At 40.8% G+C, this 22998-nt stretch overlaps 3 protein-coding genes across 3 annotated transcripts in view; all 3 read left to right on the forward strand.

Moving 5' to 3' along the window:
- LOC148976494 (uncharacterized) overlaps nucleotides 1-22998 on the forward strand; it is a 279697-nt gene that overhangs the window by 31729 nt on the left and 224970 nt on the right. The window lies entirely within an intron of this gene.
- LOC148976497 (zona pellucida sperm-binding protein 3-like) lies at nucleotides 7844-9748 on the forward strand. Its single transcript, XM_089118447.1, has 8 exons — nucleotides 7844-8438; nucleotides 8520-8638; nucleotides 8713-8816; nucleotides 8882-9059; nucleotides 9138-9255; nucleotides 9328-9410; nucleotides 9483-9574; nucleotides 9646-9748. Exons 1-8 carry the CDS (start codon nucleotides 7884-7886, stop codon nucleotides 9696-9698), a joined length of 1302 nt encoding a protein of 433 aa, XP_088974573.1. The 5' UTR covers nucleotides 7844-7883; the 3' UTR covers nucleotides 9699-9748.
- Nucleotides 18961-20872, forward strand: LOC120481384 (zona pellucida sperm-binding protein 3). Its single transcript, XM_039675030.2, has 8 exons — nucleotides 18961-19564; nucleotides 19646-19764; nucleotides 19839-19942; nucleotides 20008-20185; nucleotides 20262-20379; nucleotides 20452-20534; nucleotides 20607-20698; nucleotides 20770-20872. Exons 1-8 carry the CDS (start codon nucleotides 19010-19012, stop codon nucleotides 20820-20822), a joined length of 1302 nt encoding a protein of 433 aa, XP_039530964.2. The 5' UTR covers nucleotides 18961-19009; the 3' UTR covers nucleotides 20823-20872.

The following is a 22998-nucleotide window of genomic DNA, read 5'->3' on the forward strand; positions in this document are numbered from 1 at the left end:
AATAGCAATTAAAGAGACCTCTCACCATTTCTCCAATGTAGTGATTTCCAGAATACAACTTTTTTTTCTTTTGCACAACCACCAAATAGGTGGCGATTGCACCGAGTATGTAAATCAGCATTTAACAAAAGTAGTATCCTGCGCTTTTTCTTATAGCGTCACTCTGAGAATGTCTGGTGTGTTAACCATGACTATACTCTTAGTTGATGAATTTACTCCTGAGTGAATTATGGAAAAAGGATACCGAGTAAGCAAGGTTTGGGTTAATCAACTGAGTTCAGGGTATATGTGAGGGTAAGTTAACCTTGCTTTCTGGAATGCTCCCCTGGGGCCCGTTCTTCATACGTCACTGACTCGCTTAGCTGGATTTGTTTGTTGGTGATTTGGCATGATCTTGGATTCTGTTTGGTTCTTTGATCATCTGGGACTTGCTGTCATGGCAATAGGTGCTCAAGCTTGAACCTGCTCACGAGCAGGCTTATTTCTTGTTAACAGGATTACATCATGGCTTTATAAGCAGACCTGATACGGGAAGTCTTTTAGCTCAGTGCGATAGTGTGGGAGACTTCCTGAGATGTATATATATATATATATTTTTCTTGTGAAATGATCGTGAGGGTGTCGTTTACACGTTATTAGGCTATATTGTTGGGAACACGCATTCATGTTCGACTCGTCAGAGTTGGGCTTTAACAGCAAAAAATGTTTTCATTGCCCTACAATTCTTTGCGAGTGGATCTTTCCTTTACAAATGTTTTTTTTTTTTCAATGCAGGTATAGGCTATTATAATTTTTAATGAAGATCATGCAATCATGAACATGCCGATTTTGACTTGCAATATGTCCCCCCAGGCTTCGCTAATGGGATCGGTGACGTGGACAGACCATATATGTTGATACATGATGATATTATCTTGGATGCCTCGTTTGATCTCGGATGTTTTAAGCAATGTACAGAGAACGGCCCCGGGATCTAGGTAGTACAGCACAAATATGTTCCCATCAATGCCTCAGTGAAGGGAATTTTGTGAACAGAAAGGGGAGCACAATGTAAGTGTGCAGCCAAGTTACTATTACGATTCTTAATATTCAAGATTAGTAATACTATATAAAATAAAAAAAAGGCATTTGACTGAGTAAAATCGCTCAAGGTGGGCGTACACGGTGCGATTTTTGCTGTTTTACGAGCTCGCAGATGATTTTTTCACTCGGGAGAAATCGCGTGTAAATCGGTTATGCTCGTATGTCACGGTTCGTATCGTGTGCGAGGAAGATACAAGCCGAGCACCTCTCAACCTCCCGATAATTTTTAAGCATTTCTAAAAATTTCGGGAGCTGTCGACTTGCATTCGTGAGATGTGTGCGGCTGAATCAGCTGATTTGAATTTGCCGACATACGATCTTCTGACCATCAGAATTCGTACCATGTACGCCCGCCTTTAGATGGTGAGTTCCATATTTTATACGGGATTTTAGACCTAATGATTTGAGTTTGTAAACGGGTAAGCAGTTTTCTTCCTTGTCAATAGATGGACTTCTGTAGATGACAATTACCAGGTGTGTATGTGCTGTGATTCCACATGTGTTTCCAGCAGAAAAGGACTAGCACTCCCTGATTCAGGTAATGTATGAAGTCTTGGTATTGCTCTTGCAGAAGAATTTTCAGTTTCTCATTTAGCCTTTGTTTTTTAGGCCTGGTATCCGAAGGGAAAGCAACCATTGGCCCCATTGTGATTGCTAATTGATGTATTGTGAATGGTGAGAACTGCCAATAAAAGTTTTTATGTATTAGGGAGTTTGCTTGTCTTTGTGTTTTCTGATGACTTCAAGGCATTTTGACCCATAAGTTGCCTTTAGTAATTTTCAGTGTCCCAAGTCCGGGAATGAAACATTTTTCACTGAGTATTAACTGTGTGCGCTTGCTTTCAGTTGTGTGCTTAAGTCAAAAGCCTACGCAGGCCCTACCTTTTACATAATGTTTGGGATCAAGACCCAACCATGCACTGCACATTGCACAAGATTGATCAGTTTTAATTTCATTTAATCAGTGGTTAATTTCATCACAAGTGATGTATTCTGTGCAGAAAATGAATTCCTTGTATCAAGTGAGCAGTATGGTGTATGTTAATGTGTAAATCAGACCTATAGACTTTGGTTCATTTCTGTAGATACAAAATTGCCAGCTTAAATGACCTCACAACAGGCCTATATGCTTTTTGTAATGGCAAACGTTTTTTTTTTTTTTTTTTTTGCAACAATTGTCACGGGTGACAAAATCGCTCAGTAAACGGAACCTTCTTGAGAGTCCTGAGTTTCCTAGGGGAACGTATTGGGTGCAACACTTCACTACGGTTCCGGGTGTGATGGAAACATGCCCGTACTGATTAGCGCTAATGCACTGCAGGTGCGGGAGAGAGAGCACTACGGCACTCACACAGGTTTCCTGTTCGACGAGTCAAGATAAAAGCAGGGGGAAGACACAGACAGGGGGAACAGGAGAAAGGGAGAGACGCCCGGTGAAGAGCAAGGGGGGGGCGCTCGGCGCACGCTGGACGGTGCGTTTTGGGAAAGGGGAGTTTTGAAGTGCTCGTGCTGGATACAAGCTTTCTCTGGAAAATTGCTGGGGTGTGGAGATCGCCCATTTGAGTTTGCTGGATCAGAGTGATCCTCTGTGGGAAGACTGCTGGACTGAGCTAATAGCTATTGACTGGATCTGTGCTGTGGAAGGAAAGAGAAAAGAAGATAAGTGAAGTGATTTTCTTCTGATGAACATTTTAACCGCTTGAAGAGGATACAGTGAATGTGGATCTGACTGTTGGAGGAGCTATGTGTTTCAGAGTATGTGTTTCAAAGCCAGTGCAACAAACTGAGTGAGGCCTCTGATCAGCCCTATCGTGTGAGTGAATTGCAGTGCTTTTGCCTTATTGATACACAAGGACTTATGGCTGTGGAATTGAAGTGAACACAAGTGTGATGTGTCTTTGTTGAGAAGTGGCCCCAATCCATGCCTGCATGTTTGTGGAAAGTTATTAAAAAACTGCTCTCCATCAGAAGCCTAGAGTGATACAGGATCCTTACCTGTTCTATTTTACTGTGAACTGAAACATGCAGCACTGCTGATGAAGTAGCCTTTTAACCCACTGTCTCCCTACTGTGAACTGAAACATGCAGCACTGCTGATGAAGTAATCTTTTAACCCACTGTCTCCCTACTGTGAACTGAAACATACAGCGCCGCTGATGAAGTAACCTTTTAACCCATTGTCTTGCTACTATGCACTGAAGATCGTACTTTGTACCATGAAGGAGAAGCAGGCAGCATTCCTGGTGAAGTAGTCTTTTAACCCATCGTCTTCCTGCTGTGAACCGAAGAGAGTACTGTGTACGGTGAGGGTTCCCACTTGCTATACTTACTGTTTGAGTTCTGGAAGTCTGAAACGGTTAAACTACTGTTCCATTACTGGCACCGACGAGAGTACGTGAGACTCTGGAGAAGAAGTATGCAGCATCTCCGGGGAAGTAACCTTTTAACCCATTGTCCTCCTGCTACGAACCGAAGAGAGTACTGTGTACGGTGAGGGTTCCCACCTGTTACACTTACTACTCAAGTCTGGAAGTTTGCAGCACCGCTGGGGAGAAGTAAGCTTTTAATCCACTGCTTCATTACCGTGCACTGATGAGAGTACCTTGTACTGTGAAGAATCCTTACCTGTGAAGAATCCTTACCTGTCATACTTACCGTCTGAGTCTGGAAGTTTGCAGCACCGCTGGGGAGAAGTAAGCTTTTAATCCACTGCTTCATTACTGTGCACTGACGAGAGTACTTTGTACTGTGAAGAATCCTTACCTGCCATACTTGCTGTCTGCGTCTGGAAAGTTACAGCACCGCTGGTGAACGGAGTCCCGAAATCGCTGTCCGAGAGGCACAGTGGCGGTTGATCCACGCTGGACCGTGGCTGAAGGATATCTAGGGGAAAGTGGAGTCTATTCAACTGGTGCTCTTTGCTACATTGTTCAATAAAGATTGTTACTCCTTTGAAACTTGCCTCTGTCTCCGTGGTCCTCTGTTGTGTGCCTGTGGTGTCGGCTCCTCGCGGTGGTGACTCAGTTAGAGGGGGGGGGGGTGGTTGGTCACCCGAGCGTTCCTCCCCTCGACCTGTGACACAATTCATGAGGGTCCCTTTACAAAAGTGTGCTATTTGTATACCGAAATTATAAGGGCATGCTTTCAATCTAGTAATATACTTATCAGACATGTAGTGAAAAATTACAGTTAAAGGGATATTTCAGCTCTAAAGATGAATTTGTATACAGTATAAAATGGGTCATTTATGTAGAAGGAATGTGAAATTATTTTTTAAATTGAGCTTTCTAGACTGAGAAAAGCCAGAAAATGTGTTTTTGGCTTATGTGGATGAAAGACACCAACTCCCAGAATGCACTTGATTCACTGTCTTAGAAGGCCACGCCTACCAGTAACAGAGCGCAGTAGTTAAACAAGTCTAGGCTACTTGTGAATCTCCGTGATGAGTGCCTGAAAATGTTTCAAGATCACCCAAAATGTCCGGGATTTGGCTTTTGCATTCTAGTTGCCGTTCTGTGCGCCATTACCAATGAGTGACACCTGTGAGACGCACCGGTGTCGTATCTCTCATAGAGTGGGAATTTTCTTAGCAATGTTTCTCCACAGAACAAGAGCCTGCTAGCTTAGCTTCCAAAAAAAGATGGCTGACACAATGTGTACATTCTGTGAGTGAGATCCCACCCTCTATAGGTGGGTTGAAAACATGCGGAACAGCCCCTACTACTAACTGTAGTCTTTAGCCTCTGGCAAAAAATCCTCGGATGACACAAAATGATGATTTTTGCGTCATTGGAGGATTTTTTTTCCAGACAAAAAATACATAAATCTCTCATCTCAGGGGGATATGAGAGTGAAAAGCATGGTAATTTGAAAAAACTACAGGTTTTCTACTAATTCAAAGCTTAATGGTAATCTTGAAGTATCCCTTTAAGTAAACTCAACTTGTACTAACAAAGGTCCAAGTATATTTGGCCTATACTTGTAATCAACCCAGCCCGTTCTCATCCTTTAACGTCATATAGAACGCTATATGCAAAAACGGCTCTATACTACGCACATGGCACCCTTTATCGTTAATATAACACGCGAACCCAAGACGTTATAAATCCTTTAGCGTGAATATGACACGCACACCCTACCCCACACCTAAACTTAGCCCTCACAGCACGTGTTATGTTAACGATAACGGGTGCCATGTGCGTAGTATAGCGCCGTTTTGTCATATAGCGTTCTATATGACGTTAAAGGATGAAAATGCGTTGAATCAACCTTACAAGTTACATGGCTCGTCACTCACTTTTGAGTAGCCTATTATATGTACCCCCCCCCCCCCCACACACACACACACACAATTTTGCATGCATTTCTTAACCATTAAAAAATATCGACTATTGAATATTGACATATCTCAAACTTTACATAGATCCTTTTATACCCACACATATGAACTTTACAGGTGTCCTAGAATTACTGATAGGTGTGCTGTAAGTTACTTTTACACAGTAATTTCTGGAAATGTCAGTTGGTTTAAAGTATCTAAAACATGATTAAAACATCATTCTACAATATACCTGGATTAGTTAAGCAGATTGCTTAATGGTTGAATAATGTAGTCATAAATCAGGGCAACCAAGGTTAACCAATTTAAATTCAATATAAAAGTCTGATATACTGCAACTTTTACTTTCAGCCCACATAGCTCAATCAAGTTTGAGATATTAGTATACTTACTACATAAATTATCCTTATATTATACTTATATTATGACAAATTATACTATAAAATGAACTCAAAGTATGCTTATTTTTAATAAGGGTCCGTACTCTTCTTTCCATTCTGGTGGAATCCTCATGTACCTTGAAAAATGAGGCACAGCATTATTTCTAGGTGAGATTTAAGTCATTGAAGTGTTTTTTTTTTATTCTCTCTTTTTTTTTCCATTCAGTTCACAAAACCTACTTTAACTGATATTGTACAAGAAGGGCAGATGTTTGTCTATGTGGGCCGGAACCACTCTATGAAGGATGCTGTCTTGCTAGCACTCCATATAGCCATGACACACCTGCAGCACCCCAACACTTCTGTTAGGATGTTTTTCGTGGACTTCAGCTCACCTTTTAACACAGTTCTCCCAGACAAGCTGGTGCTGAAGCTCCACAACCTGGGACTATCAGTTTCACTGTGTTCCTGGATCAGGGATTTTCTCACGAATCATCCACAGTTGGTGAGGATAGGGAACCTTACATCTTCCACTCTGATCCTGAACACTGGAACACCGCAGCGCTGTGTGCTCAGCACGGCCCTCTTCAGCCTTTTTACTCATGACTGTCTTGCTATTCATTCCACAAAAACGCTTGTGAAGTTTGCGGACGACACCACCATGGTAGGTCTCATATCTGACAATGATGAAACTCAATACAGAGAGGAGATACAGCACCTGCTATATTGGTGTTCAACAAATAATGTTATTTTGAACACCAATAAGACCAAGGAGGTCATAGTGGTGTTCAGAAGGTCCAGGAAGACAAAGCACGCTCCTCTTTTTTACGGGGGGATGAAGTGGAGCGTGTGGATAGTATACGGGATTATCACGCTTCCGGGTTTCATGGGCGGGATTTGTCAACTTTGTGCATGTCCACTTCCGACGCAGTTCAACAATGCCTGAGACGAATGCTATATATGTCACTGCTCTGTTCCACTTTGTAAATCTAACCAACAACACCAAACTTCCTTAAGTTTTCATGGATTCCTGACTGAATTGAGTATAAGGAAAAAGTGGATTAAAACTTTAAAATAAAACAAGGTTTGTTTGTTTGCAGCCGGCACTTTAGTGAATCAGACTAATTTACCAGGGATGCCGTATAAATAAACTTAGTGTAGTCCTTCATCAGTTGGCCAGCGTGATCGGTGATTGAACGGAAGTGGCAGTGCACAAAGATCACAGAATCCAGAAGTACTACATATCAGCGTCATAATCCCCTATTAAGTTCCTGGGACTGGGAGTCCATATTTCAGCTGACCTGTCCTGATCGGTTAATCAACAAATGAACCATCACTGAACTTACTTAAGCTAGACTATGGCTTTTTTTCTTCTAGATCTGCTGTACAGCAGAAAGACACTTTGTTGCATTATTTTCCTGTAATCACTGTAAAGCTGCTTTGAAATAATTTGTATTGTAAAAAGTGCTATATAAATAAAGGTAACTTCACTTGACAATGGACTGAAAGCTCGCATTCAGATTTGTCAAGTGACAATTGATGGATTGAAGCAAGATTCTGGCCTACATTTAAATAAATAAATAAATAAATAAATATATATTTTTTATTATTTTTAAATTTCCATTTATATGTACTTCACAATATGCAATAAAAGATGTCTCCACTTTTTATTACATCAAAATGTTACTAACTTTGACTGACAATACTACAAGAATTAAGTTGTTTCATTTTTTCAGCATCCTTATTTGTACAGCACAACCTTACTTGTACAGTGTGAGTCGGTAACCTTGCTGAAATTGCACAGTGTATGCCCGCCTTAAGCCTTGTCTGTGAAACCCGGAAAAACAATTTTTGTTCTGTGTTGGTTCACTGCTTGACGTCCAATGGACAATTTACAAAACAAGTGAGCCACTTGGATCTAGGTTGCACTCTTTTTGTGTGCGTAATGCTTTTAATAAAACAAGTCTGGGAAATCATTAAGCTTGACAAAAGGGGTGGAGACTCTTTAATTTCCTGCTCTAGAAAAAGGCACAGCAGAAGATCAACAAGTATTCTGGACATTTCAGAGTTTTTTTTTAACAATGGGGCTTTTGGTTCTTAGTCTTTCTGGATTGTTGCTGCTAACAGCAATTGATTTGTGTTTTGGAACGTGGTCAGTGTTTCGACAAGGCCAGGATCCAGTAAGATTTCAGCAGCAACAGCCACCAGTTTTAGTTTCTCAGCAAGCTGTCCAAGGCCCACAGGTATCAGCATATTTTAAGCCTCCAATGCCTGCAATGAATTCTGTTGAGGCTGATCCATGGAATCTTCTTCAAGAGCCTGGAAATATTCAGTCCAAACAACTAATGCAGGGTCCTGTTGCACCTTTGACGTGGCGTTTTCCAATAATGCCAGAAGAACCTCAACAGCCAGATGTGCCTTTTGAGCTGCGTGTACCTGTAGCTGCTGAGAGTATTGCAGCACAATGTGGGGAGAACCTTGTGCATGTGGAAGTTAAGAAGGACTTCTTCGGTACTGGTCATCTGGTGAATCCTTCATTCCTCACTTTGGGAGGCTGTGCGGTTGTAGGGGAGGATCCAGAAGCTAACGTCCTTATCTTTGAATATGAGCTCCAGACATGTGGCAGCTCTCTGACGGTAAGTGGCTGCTAATGGGTCAACCCTAGAAAGTGTAAAAGCCAGGTCTGTCCAGTAACCTGCTTCTTGTGCTTCTTTCAGATGACTAATGATGAGCTTGTTTACACCTTCACCCTCCTCTACACTCCAGAGGCTTTAGCAGGAACTCCCATTGTAAGGGCTGATGCAGCAGCTGTTGGAATTGAGTGTCATTATTCAAGGTAAAAACAAACTTGTCAAAGCCATTTTGTTAAATGCTACAATCTTCTTAATCTTGTTTTACTGCTTCCACTAGGTTGCAAAATGTAAGCAGCAATGTGCTGATGCCCAGCTGGGTTCCTTTTGCTGCTACACAAGTTGGAGAGGAAGTTCTGGTGTTTTCCTTGAAGCTCATGACTGGTAATATGCAGTGTTAGAATTTCAGATGTGGCTAGGGAATGTTGCTGACATGAGTTTCATTTCAGATGACTGGATGTTTGAGAGGCCATCCAATAAGTACTTCCTAGGGCAGTTCTTGAACCTTGAAGCTTCTGTGAAGCAATACAACCACGTCCCTCTGCGTATCTTTGTGGGAGACTGTGTAGCTACTGCAGTCCCTGATGTAAATTCTTCTCCAAGATATTCCTTTATTGAGAACTATGGGTTAGTAGGGAATCTCTCCTCAAACTCCCGTTTGCAAATAGTGCCTAAAGTCTTAACCCACACCCTCTCTCTCTTCAGGTGCCTGGTTGACGGAAAGCTCTCAGGCTCTACTTCCAGTTTCATGCGCAGGGTTCAGAATGACAAGCTGCAGTTTCAGTTGGAGGCTTTCAGGTTCATGCAAGCTGATAGTGGCTTGGTATGCACTTTGGGCTGCAGATCTGTGAGGTTGAATATTACCTGTAAGAGATTTAACCATGTCCTCTTGTAGGTGTACATCACATGTGCTCTAAAGGCTGTTATGGACTCTACCCCAACAAGTCCAGAGAACAAAGCTTGCTCCTTCAATAATGGGTATGTTATACTATTTTAGACCTAATGATTTGAGTTTGTAAACGGGTAAGCAGTTTTCTTCCTTGTCAATAGATGGACTTCTGTAGATGACAATGACCAGGTGTGTATGTGCTGTGACTCCACATGTGGTTCCAGCAGAAAAGGACGAGCACTATCTGATTCAGGTAATGCATGAAGTCTTGGTATTGCTCTTGCAGAAGAATTTTCAGTTTCTCATTTAGTCTTTGTTTTTTAGGCCTGGTATCAGAAGGGAAAGCAACCATTGGCCCCATTGTGATTGCTAATTGATGTATTGTGAATGGTGAGAACTGCCAATAAAAGTTTTTATGTATTAGTGAGTTTGCTGGTCTTTGTGTTTTCTGATGACTTCAAGGCATTTTGACCAGTGGTGGAGGAAGTACTGAATCTCAGTACTTAAGTAAAAGTACAAATAACCAGATAAATATTTACTTTAGTAATAATAGAAGTAACACAATGACAACCATACTTAAGTAAAAAGTACCTGGTTTAAAATTTACTTTAAGTATTAAAAGTAAAAGTACTTGCAAAACAATTGATTCTCTTAATGTATTTTCTAATGATTAATAAAACATTTAATTCTAACTCCTTCAACCTAATACTCCTATAATGATGGAAAAAAATTGTCACCATTTCTGAAACAAGCTTGCAATTAGCCAATATATGCATCATGCTTTTCCTTACTATATATTAATAACTATGTTTGGCAGTAGACGTGATTAATTTATGGTGTTATTATGAACCTCTTGGCTTGCCATAATCCCAACCAAAGGTATATTACACACGGTGCATTTCCTATGCATGTAAAAATAAATTTTCGCGTATAAATTGCACGATAAACACACCGCGTACGAGACTCATTTAGTTGATGTATCTATGGCAACCAAACGTCACTGGTGAGACAAGCGTGCAACGGACGGACGGTCAGATTACGCTTTGGCAAGGGAAAAACTGATCAGAAAATGTAACATAAGGTGTAGAAATGTAGTGGAGTAGAAAGTATAATAATTGCTGCAAAATGTAACAAAGTAAAAAGTATGCACTATTTATTCTACTTAAGTAAAGTAAAGATATGTGAAAAATGTACTTAAGTAAAGTAACTAAGTATTTGTACTTCGTTACATTCCACCACTGATTTTGACCCATAAGTTGCCTTTAGTAATTTTCAGTGTGCCAAGTGTGGGAATGAAACATTTTTCACTGAGTATTTGTCACGGGTGACAAAATCGCTCAGTAAACGGAACCTTCTTGAGAGTCCTGAGTTTCCTAGGGGAACGTATTGGGTGCAACACTCCACTACGGTTCCGGGTGTGATGGAAACATGCCCGTACTGATTAGCGCTAATGCATGGCAGGTGTGAGGGAGAGAGGAGCGGCGCTCACACAGGCTTCCTGTTTCATAAGCCACAATATAAAAGGAGCATTTAGAGAGTGTTTGCAGTGCGGTTGGTGGGTGTACAGTGTGTCAAGATTCCAAAGGGTTGACAAGAGCAGACATTAAAGTGGGTTGACTCTGGGCAGTGCTGGATACAGGCTTCCTTGGAAAAATCGTTGGAGTGTGGAGATCGCCCATTCGAGTTTGCTGGGTCAGATTGATCGTTTGTGGGAAGACTGCTGGACCGAGCTAGGGCTGGATCTGTGCTGTGGAAGGAGAGAGGAAAGATAAGTGAATTGTTTTCATCTTATGAACATTTGAACCACTTGAAGAGGATACAGTGAATGTGGATCTGACTGTTGGAGGAGCTATGTGTTTCAGAGTGTGATGAGGAGGAATTAAAAGTGAAAACCCTGTAAACGAGCGTAACGGACGGAGTGGGGCCTCTGTCCAACCCTATCGTGTGAGTGAATTGCAGTGCTTTTGCCTTATTGATACACATTGATTTATTGCTGTGGAATTGAAGTGAACACATGTGTGCTGTGTCTTTGTTGAGAAGTGGCCCCCATCCATGCTTACACGTTCGTGGAAGGTTATTATTTCTGCCCCCGTCAGAAGCCCAGAGTGATACAGTGAACTGAAGAGAGAGTACTGTGTCCTGTGAATATCCTCACCTGTTCTACTTACTGTTTGAGCCCAGAAGTATACAGCAACGCTGATAAAGTAATCGTTTAACCCACTGTCGCCCTACTGTGAACTGAGGAGAGAGTACTTTGTACTGTGAAGATCCACACCTGTTCTACTTGCTGTTTGAGCCCAGAAGCATACAGCACCACTGGTAAAGTAACCTTATGAATCACTGTCTCCCTATTGTGAACTGAAGAGAGAGTACTGTGTACTGTGAATATCCTCACCTGTTCTACTTACTGTTTGAGCCCAGAAGTATACAGCAACGCTGATAAAGTAATCGTTTAACCCACTGTCGCCCTACTGTGAACCGAGGAGAGAGTACTTTGTACTGTGAAGATCCACAACTGTTCTACTTGCTGTTTGAGCCCAGAAGCATACAGCACCACTGGTAAAGTAACCTTATGACTCACTGTCTCCCTATTGTGAACTGAAGAGAGAGTACTGTGTACTGTGGATATCCTCACCTGTTCTACTTACTGTTTGAGCCCAGAAGTATACAGCAACGCTGATAAAGTAATCGTTTAATCCACTGCTTCATTACCGTGCACCAACGAGAGTACCCTGTACTGTGAAGAATCCTTACCTGCCATGCTTACTGTCTGAGTCTGGAAGTCTGCAGCACCGCTGGGGGAAAAGTAAGCTTTTAATCCACTGCTTTATTATCGTGCACCAACGAGAGTACTCTGTACTGTGAAGAATCCATACCCGCCATACTTACTGTCTGAGTCTGGAAGTCTGCAGCACAGCTGGGGGAAAGTAAGCTTTTAACCCACTGCTTTATTATCGTGCACCAACGAGAGTACTCTGTACTGTGAAGAATCCTTACCTGCCAGACTTACTGTCTGAGCCTGGAAGTCTGCAGCACCGCTGGGGGAAAAGTAAGCTTTTAATCCACTGCTTTATTATCGTGCACCAACGAGAGTACTCTGTACTGTGAAGAATCCATACCCGCCATACTTACTGTCTGAGTCTGGAAGTCTGCAGCACAGCTGGGGGAAAAGTAAGCTTTTAACCCACTGCTTTATTATTGTGCACCAACGAGAGTACTCTGTACTGTGAAGAATCCTTACCTGCCAGACTTACTGTCTGAGCCTGGAAGTCTGCAGCACCGCTGGGGGAAAAGTAAGCTTTTAATCCACTGCTTTATTATCGTGCACCAACGAGAGTACTCTGTACTGTGAAGAATCCATACCCGCCATACTTACTGTCTGAGTCTGGAAGTCTGCAGCACCGCTGGGGGAAAAGTAAGCTTTTAATCCACTGCTTTATTATCGTGCACCAACGAGAGTACTCTGTACTGTGAAGAATCCTTACCCGCCATACTTACTGTCTGAGTCTGGAAGTCTGCAGCACCGCTGGGGGAAGAGTAAGCTTCTAATCCACTGCTTCATTACTGTGCACCAACGAGAGTACTTTGTACCGTGAAGAATCCTTACCTGACATACTTGCGCTTAGGTCTGGAAGTCTGCAGCACCGCTGGGGAGAAGTAAGCTTCAACCCCCCCCTGCTCCATCATCGTACATCGACGAGAGTCTCTTGAACTGTGAGAAACCTTGGGCTTAATAAAGATTGTTACTCCTTTAAAACTTATCTCTGTCTCCAGGTCCTCTGTTGGGTGCCTGTGGTGTCGGCTCCTCACGGTGGTGACTCAGTTAGAGGGGGGGTGGTTGGTCACCCGAGCGTTCCTCCCCTCGACCTGTGACATATTAACTGTGTGCGCATGCTTTCAGTTGTGTGTTTAAGTTAAAAGCCTACGCAGGCCCTACCTTTTACATAATGTTTGGGATCAAGACCCAACCATGCACTGCACATAGCACAAGATTTAATCAGTGGTTAATTTCATCACAAGTGATGCATTCTGTGCAGAAAAAGAATTCCTTGTAAGTGAGCAGTATGGTGTATGTTACTGTGTAAATCAGACCTATAGACTTTGGTTCATTTCTGTAGATGCAAAATTGTCAGCTTAAATGACCTCACAACAGGCCTATATGCATTTTGTAATGGCAAATGTGCATTTTTTTTTCTTTTTTTCTAAAATTCATGAGGGTCCCCTTACAAAAGTATGCTATTAGTATACCGAAATTATAAGGGCATGCTTTCAATCTAGTAATACACTTATCAGACATGTAGTGAAAAAATACAGTTAAAGGGATATTTCACCTCTAAAGATGAATTTGTATATAAAATGGGTCATTTATGTTGAAGTGAAATGTGAAATTATTTTTTAAATTGAGCTTTCTAGACTGAGAAAAGCCAGGAAATGTATTTTTGGGTTATGTGGATGAAAGACACCAACTCCCAGAATGCACTTGATTCACTGCCTTAGAAGGCCACGCCTACCAGTAACAGAGCGCAGTAGTCATACAAGTCTAGGCTACTTGTGAATCTCCGTGATGAGTGCCTGAAAATGTTTCAAGATCACCCAAAATGTCCGGGATTTGGCTTTTGCATTCTAGTTGCCGTTCTGTGCGCCATTACCAATGAGTGACACCTGTGAGACGCACCGGTGTCGTATCTCTCATAGAGTGGGAATTTTCTTAGCAATGTTTCTCCACAGAACAAGAGCCTGCTAGCTTAGCTTCCAAAAAAAGATGGCTGACACAATAGCTGTGTCCCAATGTGAAGGCTGCATCCTCCGAAGTCCGTATTTGAAGGACGGTTGGCCGTATTTGAAGACCGATTGCGTCACAGCCGCGCGACGAAGTACGTCCCAATTCAAAGGCTGCATCCGCGAAGGCCGCATTTAAAGGCCGATTGCGTCATCGCGGTGGGATGAAGGCTGTCCCAATTCAGTTATGCATCCTCCGAAGGCCGTATTCGAAGGCCGGTTGCGTCATTGCAGCGCGACGAAGGCTTACCTAATTCAAAAGCGACGCCAAATGCACACTTCATTTCCCCGTGAAAGGAAGGATACATAAATGGACACTTCGCGGACTATCCTACCCGATCCTACCCCATAAATCATTGCGCGGGTGACGACAGCATTTTTATTTAAAAAAAGGGTGGCCGAGAGTTCAGTGGTGGACGGCAAATTCACATTTAAATGTAAAAGTATTATGTTTTTATTTACTCAAATAGCCAGAGAAACCAGTGTTAAGAGCCAAAAGTTTTTTTTTTTTTTTTTTCGTTTTTTTTCTTCTTATTATTCATCTTAACTCATTCGTCAGCATTGCATGGTTTTGTCAAGTGGAAATGCGAAAACGGCTTTTATAGCTTTGTATTGCATTTTTTGTACATTGTATTTCTTTATTATTCATTATTTCATTATTTTATGCAACTTTAAATGTGTACACAAAAGAGAATTCATGGCTCTGGATATTTGTTTATTTTTGTAAGGGTCTGTGAGTGTTTGCAAGGTTGATACATTTAAACTATAATATACTTTTGTTTTGTGTCGTTTAATGTAAAATGTGTAGTGTTGTGGTCCTGTGAGGGAAAAAGTAGGCTACTTCACATTTGTACATGAATACTATCGCAGTATGAAGTTCCTTACATTCTCCCACTGGTTATTTTAAAAATTAAAGTAACAAATTGTTGGTCCATTGTCACAATATTAACAAATTGTTGCTAACTTTAACTTCGTCCCATATCAAAGTGCGCACCTGAAGCGCTCGGACCGGTCTAGCCTGCGGAGGATTGTTCTTGTCGCCTAGCAACTGTGACTGACAGCTGACGACGACGAGCGGGAGTACGTTTGCACTGGACTTTTTATATTTGGTTTAAAATATTCAAATAGGATTGACAGCCTGTATAAATATATTCACCATGGTCCATTTAGACAATAAAAAGAAAACCCTACAAAATCGTATGGTACGATTAACATTTGAATAGGCTATTGGCTATATATGTGCCTATGTTTTATCATTATTATTTTTTAGGCTATTTCATTACAATATTTACGTAGGTTAACACCCAATATTTGAACAGTTTACAGTGTAATCTGGCTATTCAGGACGCAGCCTCTAGCATTAAACCAGCTCTGGCCAACTCTTGAGCCGAAAATACATGACTCGAAATATTTTTTTAGTGGTTATGTGAATTGAAATTATGTGATTTTATATATATTGCCCCTCATTTAAAGACAGGACAATATAAAACATAAAATTTCCAGTAAAATAAACAACAAAATGACAATAGCCTTTCTCCATAGCTGTTTACTCAGTTTCATTAAATGAATGATCAGGGTGGCAGTACTCTCGCTCCGTTGCTTGGCGCCAGGAGCAGTAATAGGGAACACCTGGTTGCGCAATTAGGAAATCCCACGACGGCTACATGAAGCGTCCTTCGAAGGCCAAATAGACTGCATCCTTCGAAGTCTACAGCCTTCGAAGTACGCAGCCTTCACATTGGGACACAGCAAATGTGTACATTCTGTGAGTGAGATCCCACCCTCTATAGGTGGGTTGAAAACATGCGGAACAGCCCCTACTACTGACTGTAGTCTTTAGCCTCTGGCAAAAAATCCTCTGATGACCCAAAATGATGATTTTTGCATCATTGGAGGATTTTTTTTCCAGACAAAAAATACATAAATCTCTCATCTCAGGGGGATATGAGAGTGAAAAGCATGGTAATTCGAAAAAACTACAGGTTTTCTACTAATTCAAAGCTTAATGCTAATCTTGAAGTATCCCTTTAAGTAAACTCAACTTGTACTAACAAAGGTCCAAGTATACTTGGCCTATACTTGTAATCAACCCAGCCCGTTCTCATCCTTTAACGTCATATAGAACGCTATATGCAAAAACGGCGCTATACTACGCACATGGCACCCTTTATCGTTAATATAACACGCGAACCCAAGACGTTATAAATCCTTTAGCGTGAATATGACATGCACACCCTACCCCACACCTAAACTTAGCCCTCACAGCACGTGTTATATTAACGATAACGGGTGCCATGTGCGTAGTATAGCGCCGTTTTGTCATATAGCGTTCTATATGACGTTAAAGGATGAGAATGCGTTGAATCAACCTTACAAGTTACATGGCTCGTCACTCACTTTTGAGTAGCCTATTATATGTACCCCCACACACACACACACACACACACACACAATTTTGCATGCATTCTTAACCATTAAAAATATCGACTATTGAATATTGACATATCTCAAACTTTACATAGATCCTTTTATACCCACACATATGAACTTTACAGGTGTCCTAGAATTACTGATAGGTGTGCTGTAAGTTACTTTTACACAGTAATTTCTGGAAATGTCAGTTGGTTTAAAGTATCTAAAACATGATTAAAACATCATTCTACAATATACCTGGATTAGTTAAGCAGATTGCTTAATGGTTGAATAATGTAGTCATAAATCAGGGCAACCAAGGTTAACCACTTTAAATTCAATATAAAAGTCTGATATACTGCAACTTTTACTTTCAGCCCACATAGCTCAATCAAGTTTGAGATATTAGTATACTTACTACATAAATTATCCTTATATTTTACTTATATTATGACAAATTATACTATAAAATGAACTCAAAGTATGCTTATTTTTAATAAGGGTCCGTACTCTTCTTTTCATTCTGGTGGAATCCTCATGTACCTTGAAAAATTAGGCACAGCATTATTTCTAGGTGAGATTTAAGTCATTGAAGTGTTTTTTTTTTTTATTCTCTCTTTTTTTTTCATTCAGTTCACAAAACCTACTTTAACTGATATTGTACAAGAAGGGCAGATGTTTGTCTATGTGGGCCGGAACCACTCTATGAAGGATGCTGTCTTGCTAGCACTCCATATAGCCATGACACACCTGCAGCACCCCAACACTTCTGTTAGGATGTTTTTCGTGGACTTCAGCTCAGCTTTTAACACAGTTCTCCCAGACAAGCTGGTGCTGAAGCTCCACAACCTGGGACTATCAGTTTCACTGTGTTCCTGGATCAGGGATTTTCTCACGAATCATCCACAGTTGGTGAGGATAGGGAACCTTACATCTTCCACTCTGATCCTGAACACTGGAACACCGCAGCGCTGTGTGCTCAGCACGGCCCTCTTCAGCCTTTTTACTCATGACTGTCTTGCTATTCATTCCACAAAAACGCTTGTGAAGTTTGCGGACGACACCACCATGGTAGGTCTCATATCTGACAATGATGAGACTCAATACAGAGAGGAGATACAGCACCTGATATATTGGTGTTCAACAAATAATGTTATTTTGAACACCAATAAGACCAAGGAGGTCATAGTGGTGTTCAGAAGGTCCAGGAAGACAAAGCACGCTCCTCTTTTTTACGGGGGGATGAAGTGGAGCGTGTGGATAGTATACGGGATTATCACGCTTCCGGGTTTCATGGGCGGGATTTGTCAACTTTGTGCATGTCCACTTCCGACGCAGTTCAACAATGCCTGAGACGAATGCTATATATGTCACTGCTCTGTTCCACTTTGTAAATCTAACCAACAACACCAAACTTCCTTAAGTTTTCATGGATTCCCGACTGAATTGAGTATAAGGAAGAAGTGGATTAAAACTTTAAAATAAAACAAGGTTTGTTTGTTTGCAGCCGGCACTTTAGTGAATCAGACTAATTTACCAGGGATGCCGTATAAATAAACTTAGTGTAGTCCTTCATCAGTTGGCCAGCGAGATCGGTGATTGAACGGAAGTGGCAGTGCACAAAGATCACAGAATCCAGAAGTACTACATATCAGCGTCATAATCCCCTATTAAGTTCCTGGGACTGGGAGTCCATATTTCAGCTGACCTGTCCTGATCGGTTAATCAACAAATGAACCATCACTGAACTTACTTAAGCTAGACTATGGCTTTTTTTCTTCTAGATCTGCTGTACAGCAGAAAGACACTTTGTTGCATTATTTTCCTGTAATCACTGTAAAGCTGCTTTGAAATAATTTGTATTGTAAAAAGTGCTATATAAATAAAGGTGACTTCACTTGACAATGGACTGAAAGCTCGCATTCAGATTTGTCAAGTGACAATTGATGGATTGAAGCAAGATTCTGGCCGACATTTAAATAAATAAATAAATAAATAAATATATATATATTTTTTTTATTATTTTTAAATTTCCATTTATATGTACTTCACAATATGCAATAAAAGATGTCTCCACTTTTTATTACATCAAAATGTTACTAACTTTGACTGACAATACTACAAGAATTAAGTTGTTTCATTTTTTCAGCATCCTTATTTGTACAGCACAACCTTACTCGTACAGTGTGAGTCGGTAACCTTGCTGAAATTGCACAGTGTATGCCCGCCTTAAGCCTTGTCTGTGAAACCCGGAAAAACAATTTTTGTTCTGTGTTGGTTCACTGCTTGATGTCCAATGGACAATTTACAAAACAAGTGAGCCACTTGGATCTAGGTTGCACTCTTTTGGTGTGTGTAATGCTTTTAATGAAACAAGTCTGGGAAATCATTAAGCTTGACAAAAGGGGTGGAGACTCTTTAATTTCCTGCTCTAGAAAAAGGCACAGCAGAAGATCAAGAAGTATTCTGGACATTTCAGAGGTTTTTTTTTTTAACAATGGGGCTTTTGGTTCTTAGTCTTTCTGGATTGTTGCTGCTAACAGCAATTGATTTGTGTTTTGGAAAGTGGTCAGTGTTTCAACAAGGCCAGGATCCAGTAAGATTTCAGCAGCAACAGCCACCAGTTTTAGTTTCTCAGCAAGCTGTCCAAGGCCCACAGGTATCAGCATATTTTAAGCCTCCAATGCCTGCAATGAATTCTTTTGAGGCTGATCCATGGAATCTTCTTCAAGAGCCTGGAAATACTCAGTCCAAACAACTAATGCAGGGTCCTGTTGCACCTTTGACGTGGCGTTTTCCAACAATGCCAGAAGAACCTCAACAGCCAGATGTGCTTTTTGAACTGCGTGTACCTGTAGCTGCTGAGAGTATTGCTGCACAATGTGGGGAGAACCTTGTGCATGTGGAAGTTAAGAAGGACTTCTTCGGTACTGGTCATCTGGTGAATCCTTCATTCCTCACTTTGGGAGGCTGTGCGGTTGTAGGGGAGGATCCAGAAGCTAACGTCTTTATCTTTGAATATGAGCTCCAGACATGTGGCAGCTCTCTGACGGTAAGTGGCTGCTAATGGGTCAACCCTAGAAAGTGTAAAAGCCAGGTCTGTCCAGTAACCTGCTTCTTGTGCTTCTTTCAGATGACTAATGATGAGCTTGTTTACACCTTCACCCTCCTCTACACTCCAGAGGCTTTAGCAGGAACTCCCATTGTAAGGGCTGATGCAGCAGCTGTTGGAATTGAGTGTCATTATTCAAGGTAAAAACAAACTTGTCAAAGCCATTTTGTTAAATGCTACAATCTTCTTAATCTTGTTTTACTGCTTCCACTAGGTTGCAAAATGTAAGCAGCAATGTGCTGATGCCCAGCTGGGTTCCTTTTGCTGCTACAAAAGTTGGAGAGGAAGTTCTGGTGTTTTCCTTGAAGCTCATGACTGGTAATATGCAATGCTAGAATTTCAGAAGTGGCTAGGGAATGTTGCCGACATGAGTTTCATTTCAGATGACTGGATGTTTGAGAGGCCATCCAATAAGTACTTCCTAGGGCAGTTCCTGAACCTTGAAGCTTCTGTGAAGCAATACAACCACGTCCCTCTGCGTATCTTTGTGGGAGACTGTGTAGCTACTGCAGTCCCTGACGTAAATTCTTCTCCAAGATATTCCTTTATTGAGAACTATGGGTTAGTAGGGAATCTCTCCTTAAACTCTTGTTTGCAAATAGTGCCTAAAGTCTTAACCCACACCCTCTCTCTTCAGGTGCCTGGTTGATGGAAAGCTCTCAGGCTCTACTTCCAGTTTCATGCGCAGGGTTCAGAATGACAAGCTGCAGTTTCAGTTGGAGGCTTTCAGGTTCATGCAAGCTGATAGTGGCTTGGTATGCACTTTGGGCTGCAGATCTGTGAGGTTGAATATTACCTGTAAGAGATTTAACCATGTCCTCTTGTAGGTGTACATCACATGTGCTCTAAAGGCTGCTATGGCCTCTACCCCAACAAGTCCAGAGAACAAGGCTTGCTCCTTCAATAATGGGTATTTTATACTATTTTAGACCTAATGATTTGAGTTTGTAAACGGGTAAGCAGTTTTCTTCCTTGTCAATAGATGGACTTCTGTAGATGACAATGACCAGGTGTGTATGTGCTGTGACTCCACATGTGGTTCCAGCAGAAAAGGACAAGCACTACCTGATTCAGGTAATGTATGAAGTCTTGGTATTGCTCTTGCAGAAGAATTTTCAGTTTCTCATTTAGTCTTTGTTTTTTAGGCCTGGTATCAGAAGGGAAAGCAACCATTGGCCCCATTGTGATTGCTAATTGATGTATTGTGAATGGTGAGAACTGCCAATAAAAGTTTTTATGTATTAGTGAGTTTGCTGGTCTTTGTGTTTTCTGATGACTTCAAGGCATTTTGACCAGTGGTGGAGGAAGTACTGAGTCTCAGTACTTAAGTAAAAGTACAAATAACCAGATAAATATTTACTTTAGTAATAATAGAAGTAACACAATGACAACCATACTTAAGTAAAAAGTACCTGGTTTTAAATTTACTTTAAGTATTAAAAGTAAAAGTACTTGCATAACAATTGATTCTCTTAATGTATATTTTCTAATGATTAATAAAACATTTAATTCTAACTCATTCAACCTAATACTCCTATAATGATGGAAAAAAATTGTCAACACTTCTGAAACAAGCTTGCAATTAGGCAATATATGCATCATGCTTTTCCTTACTATATATTAATAACTATGTTTGGCAGTAGACGCGATTAATTTATGGTGTTATTATGAACCTCTTGGCTTGCCATAATCCTAACCAAACGTATATTACACACGGTGCATTTCCTATGCATGTAAAAACAAATTTTCGCGTATAAATTGCACGATAAACAACCAAACGTCACTGGTGAGACAAGCGTGCAACGGACGGACGGTCAGATTACGTTTTGGCAAGGGAAAAACTGATCAGAAAATGTAATGAAAATGTAACATAAGTTGTAGAAATGTAGGTGAGTAGAAAGTATAATAATTGCTGCAAAATGTAACAAAGTAAAAAGTATGCACTATTTATTCTACTTAAGTAAAGTAAAGATATGTGAAAATGTACTTAAGTAAAGTAACTAAGTATTTGTACTTCGTTACATTCCACCACTGATTTTGACCCATAAGTTGCCTTTAGTTATTTTCAGTGTGCCAAGTGTGGGAATGAAACATTTTTCACTGAGTATTAACTGTGTGCGCATGCTTTCAGTTGTGTGCTTAAGTCAAAAGCCTACGCAGGCCCTACCTTTTACATAATGTTTGGGATCAAGACCCAACCATGCACTGCACATAGCACAAGATTTAATCAGTGGTTAATTTCATCACAAGTGATGCATTCTGTGCAGAAAAAGAATTCCTTGTAAGTGAGCAGTATGGTGTATGTTACTGTGTAAATCAGACCTATAGACTTTGGTTCATTTCTGTAGATGCAAAATTGTCAGCTTAAATGACCTCACAACAGGCCTATATGCATTTTGTAATGGCAAATGTGCATTTTTTTTCTTTTTTTTTCTTTTTTTCTAAAATTCATGAGGGTCCCATTACAAAAGTATGCTATTAGTATACCGAAATTATAAGGGCATGCTTTCAATCTAGTAATACACTTATCAGACATGTAGTGAAAAATTACAGTTAAAGGGATATTTCACCTCTAAAGATGAATTTGTATATAAAATGGGTCATTTATGTAGAAGTGAAATGTGAAATTATTTTTTAAATTGAGCTTTCTAGACTGAGAAAAGCCAGGAAATGTATTTTTGGGTTATGTGGATGAAAGACACCAACTCCCAGAATGCACTTGATTCACTGTCTTAGAAGGCCACGCCTACCAGTAACAGAGCGCAGTAGTTAAACAAGTCTAGGCTACTTGTGAATCTCCGTGATGAGTGCCTGAAAATGTTTCAAGATCACCCAAAATGTCCGGGATTTGGCTTTTGCATTCTAGTTGCCGTTCTGTGCGCCATTACCAATGAGTGACACCTGTGAGACGCACCGGTGTCGTATCTCTCATAGAGTGTGAATTTTCTTAGCAATGTTTCTCCACAGAACAAGAGCCTGCTAGCTTAGCTTCCAAAAAAAGATGGCTGACACAATATGTACATACTGTGAGTGAGATCCCACCCTCTATAGGTGGGTTGAAAACATGCGGAACAGCCCCTACTACTGACTGTAGTCTTTAGCCTCTGGCAAAAAATCCTCTGATGACCCAAAATGATGATTTTTGCGTCATTGGAGGATTTTTTTTCCCAGACAAAACATACATAAATCTCTCATCTCAGGGGGATATGAGAGTGAAAAGCATGGTAATTCGAAAAAACTACAGGTTTTCTACTAATTCAAAAGCTTAATGCTAATCTTGAAGTATCCCTTTAAGTAAACTCAACTTGTACTAACAAAGGTCCAAGTATATTTGGCCTATACTTGTAATCAACCCAGCCCGTTCTCATCCTTTA

Source organism: Pimephales promelas, chromosome 13, assembly GCF_988280905.1.
Source record: "Pimephales promelas chromosome 13, fPimPro1.hap1.1, whole genome shotgun sequence".
Lineage (NCBI taxonomy): Eukaryota > Metazoa > Chordata > Actinopteri > Cypriniformes > Leuciscidae > Pimephales > Pimephales promelas.

Excerpts from the sequence above, each read along its gene's own strand:
- LOC148976497 (XM_089118447.1), top strand. The coding sequence starts at position 7,884 with ATGGGGCTTTTGGTTCTTAGTCTTTCTGGATTGTTGCTGCTAACAGCA. Across the intron at positions 8,439-8,519 it reads CATGTGGCAGCTCTCTGACG|ATGACTAATGATGAGCTTGT; the intron begins GTAAGTGGCTGC and ends TGCTTCTTTCAG. Across the intron at positions 9,060-9,137 it reads TCCTTTATTGAGAACTATGG|GTGCCTGGTTGACGGAAAGC; the intron begins GTTAGTAGGGAA and ends CTCTCTCTTCAG.
- LOC120481384 (XM_039675030.2), top strand. The coding sequence starts at position 19,010 with ATGGGGCTTTTGGTTCTTAGTCTTTCTGGATTGTTGCTGCTAACAGCA. Across the intron at positions 19,943-20,007 it reads TTCCTTGAAGCTCATGACTG|ATGACTGGATGTTTGAGAGG; the intron begins GTAATATGCAAT and ends GTTTCATTTCAG. Across the intron at positions 20,380-20,451 it reads TGCAAGCTGATAGTGGCTTG|GTGTACATCACATGTGCTCT; the intron begins GTATGCACTTTG and ends GTCCTCTTGTAG.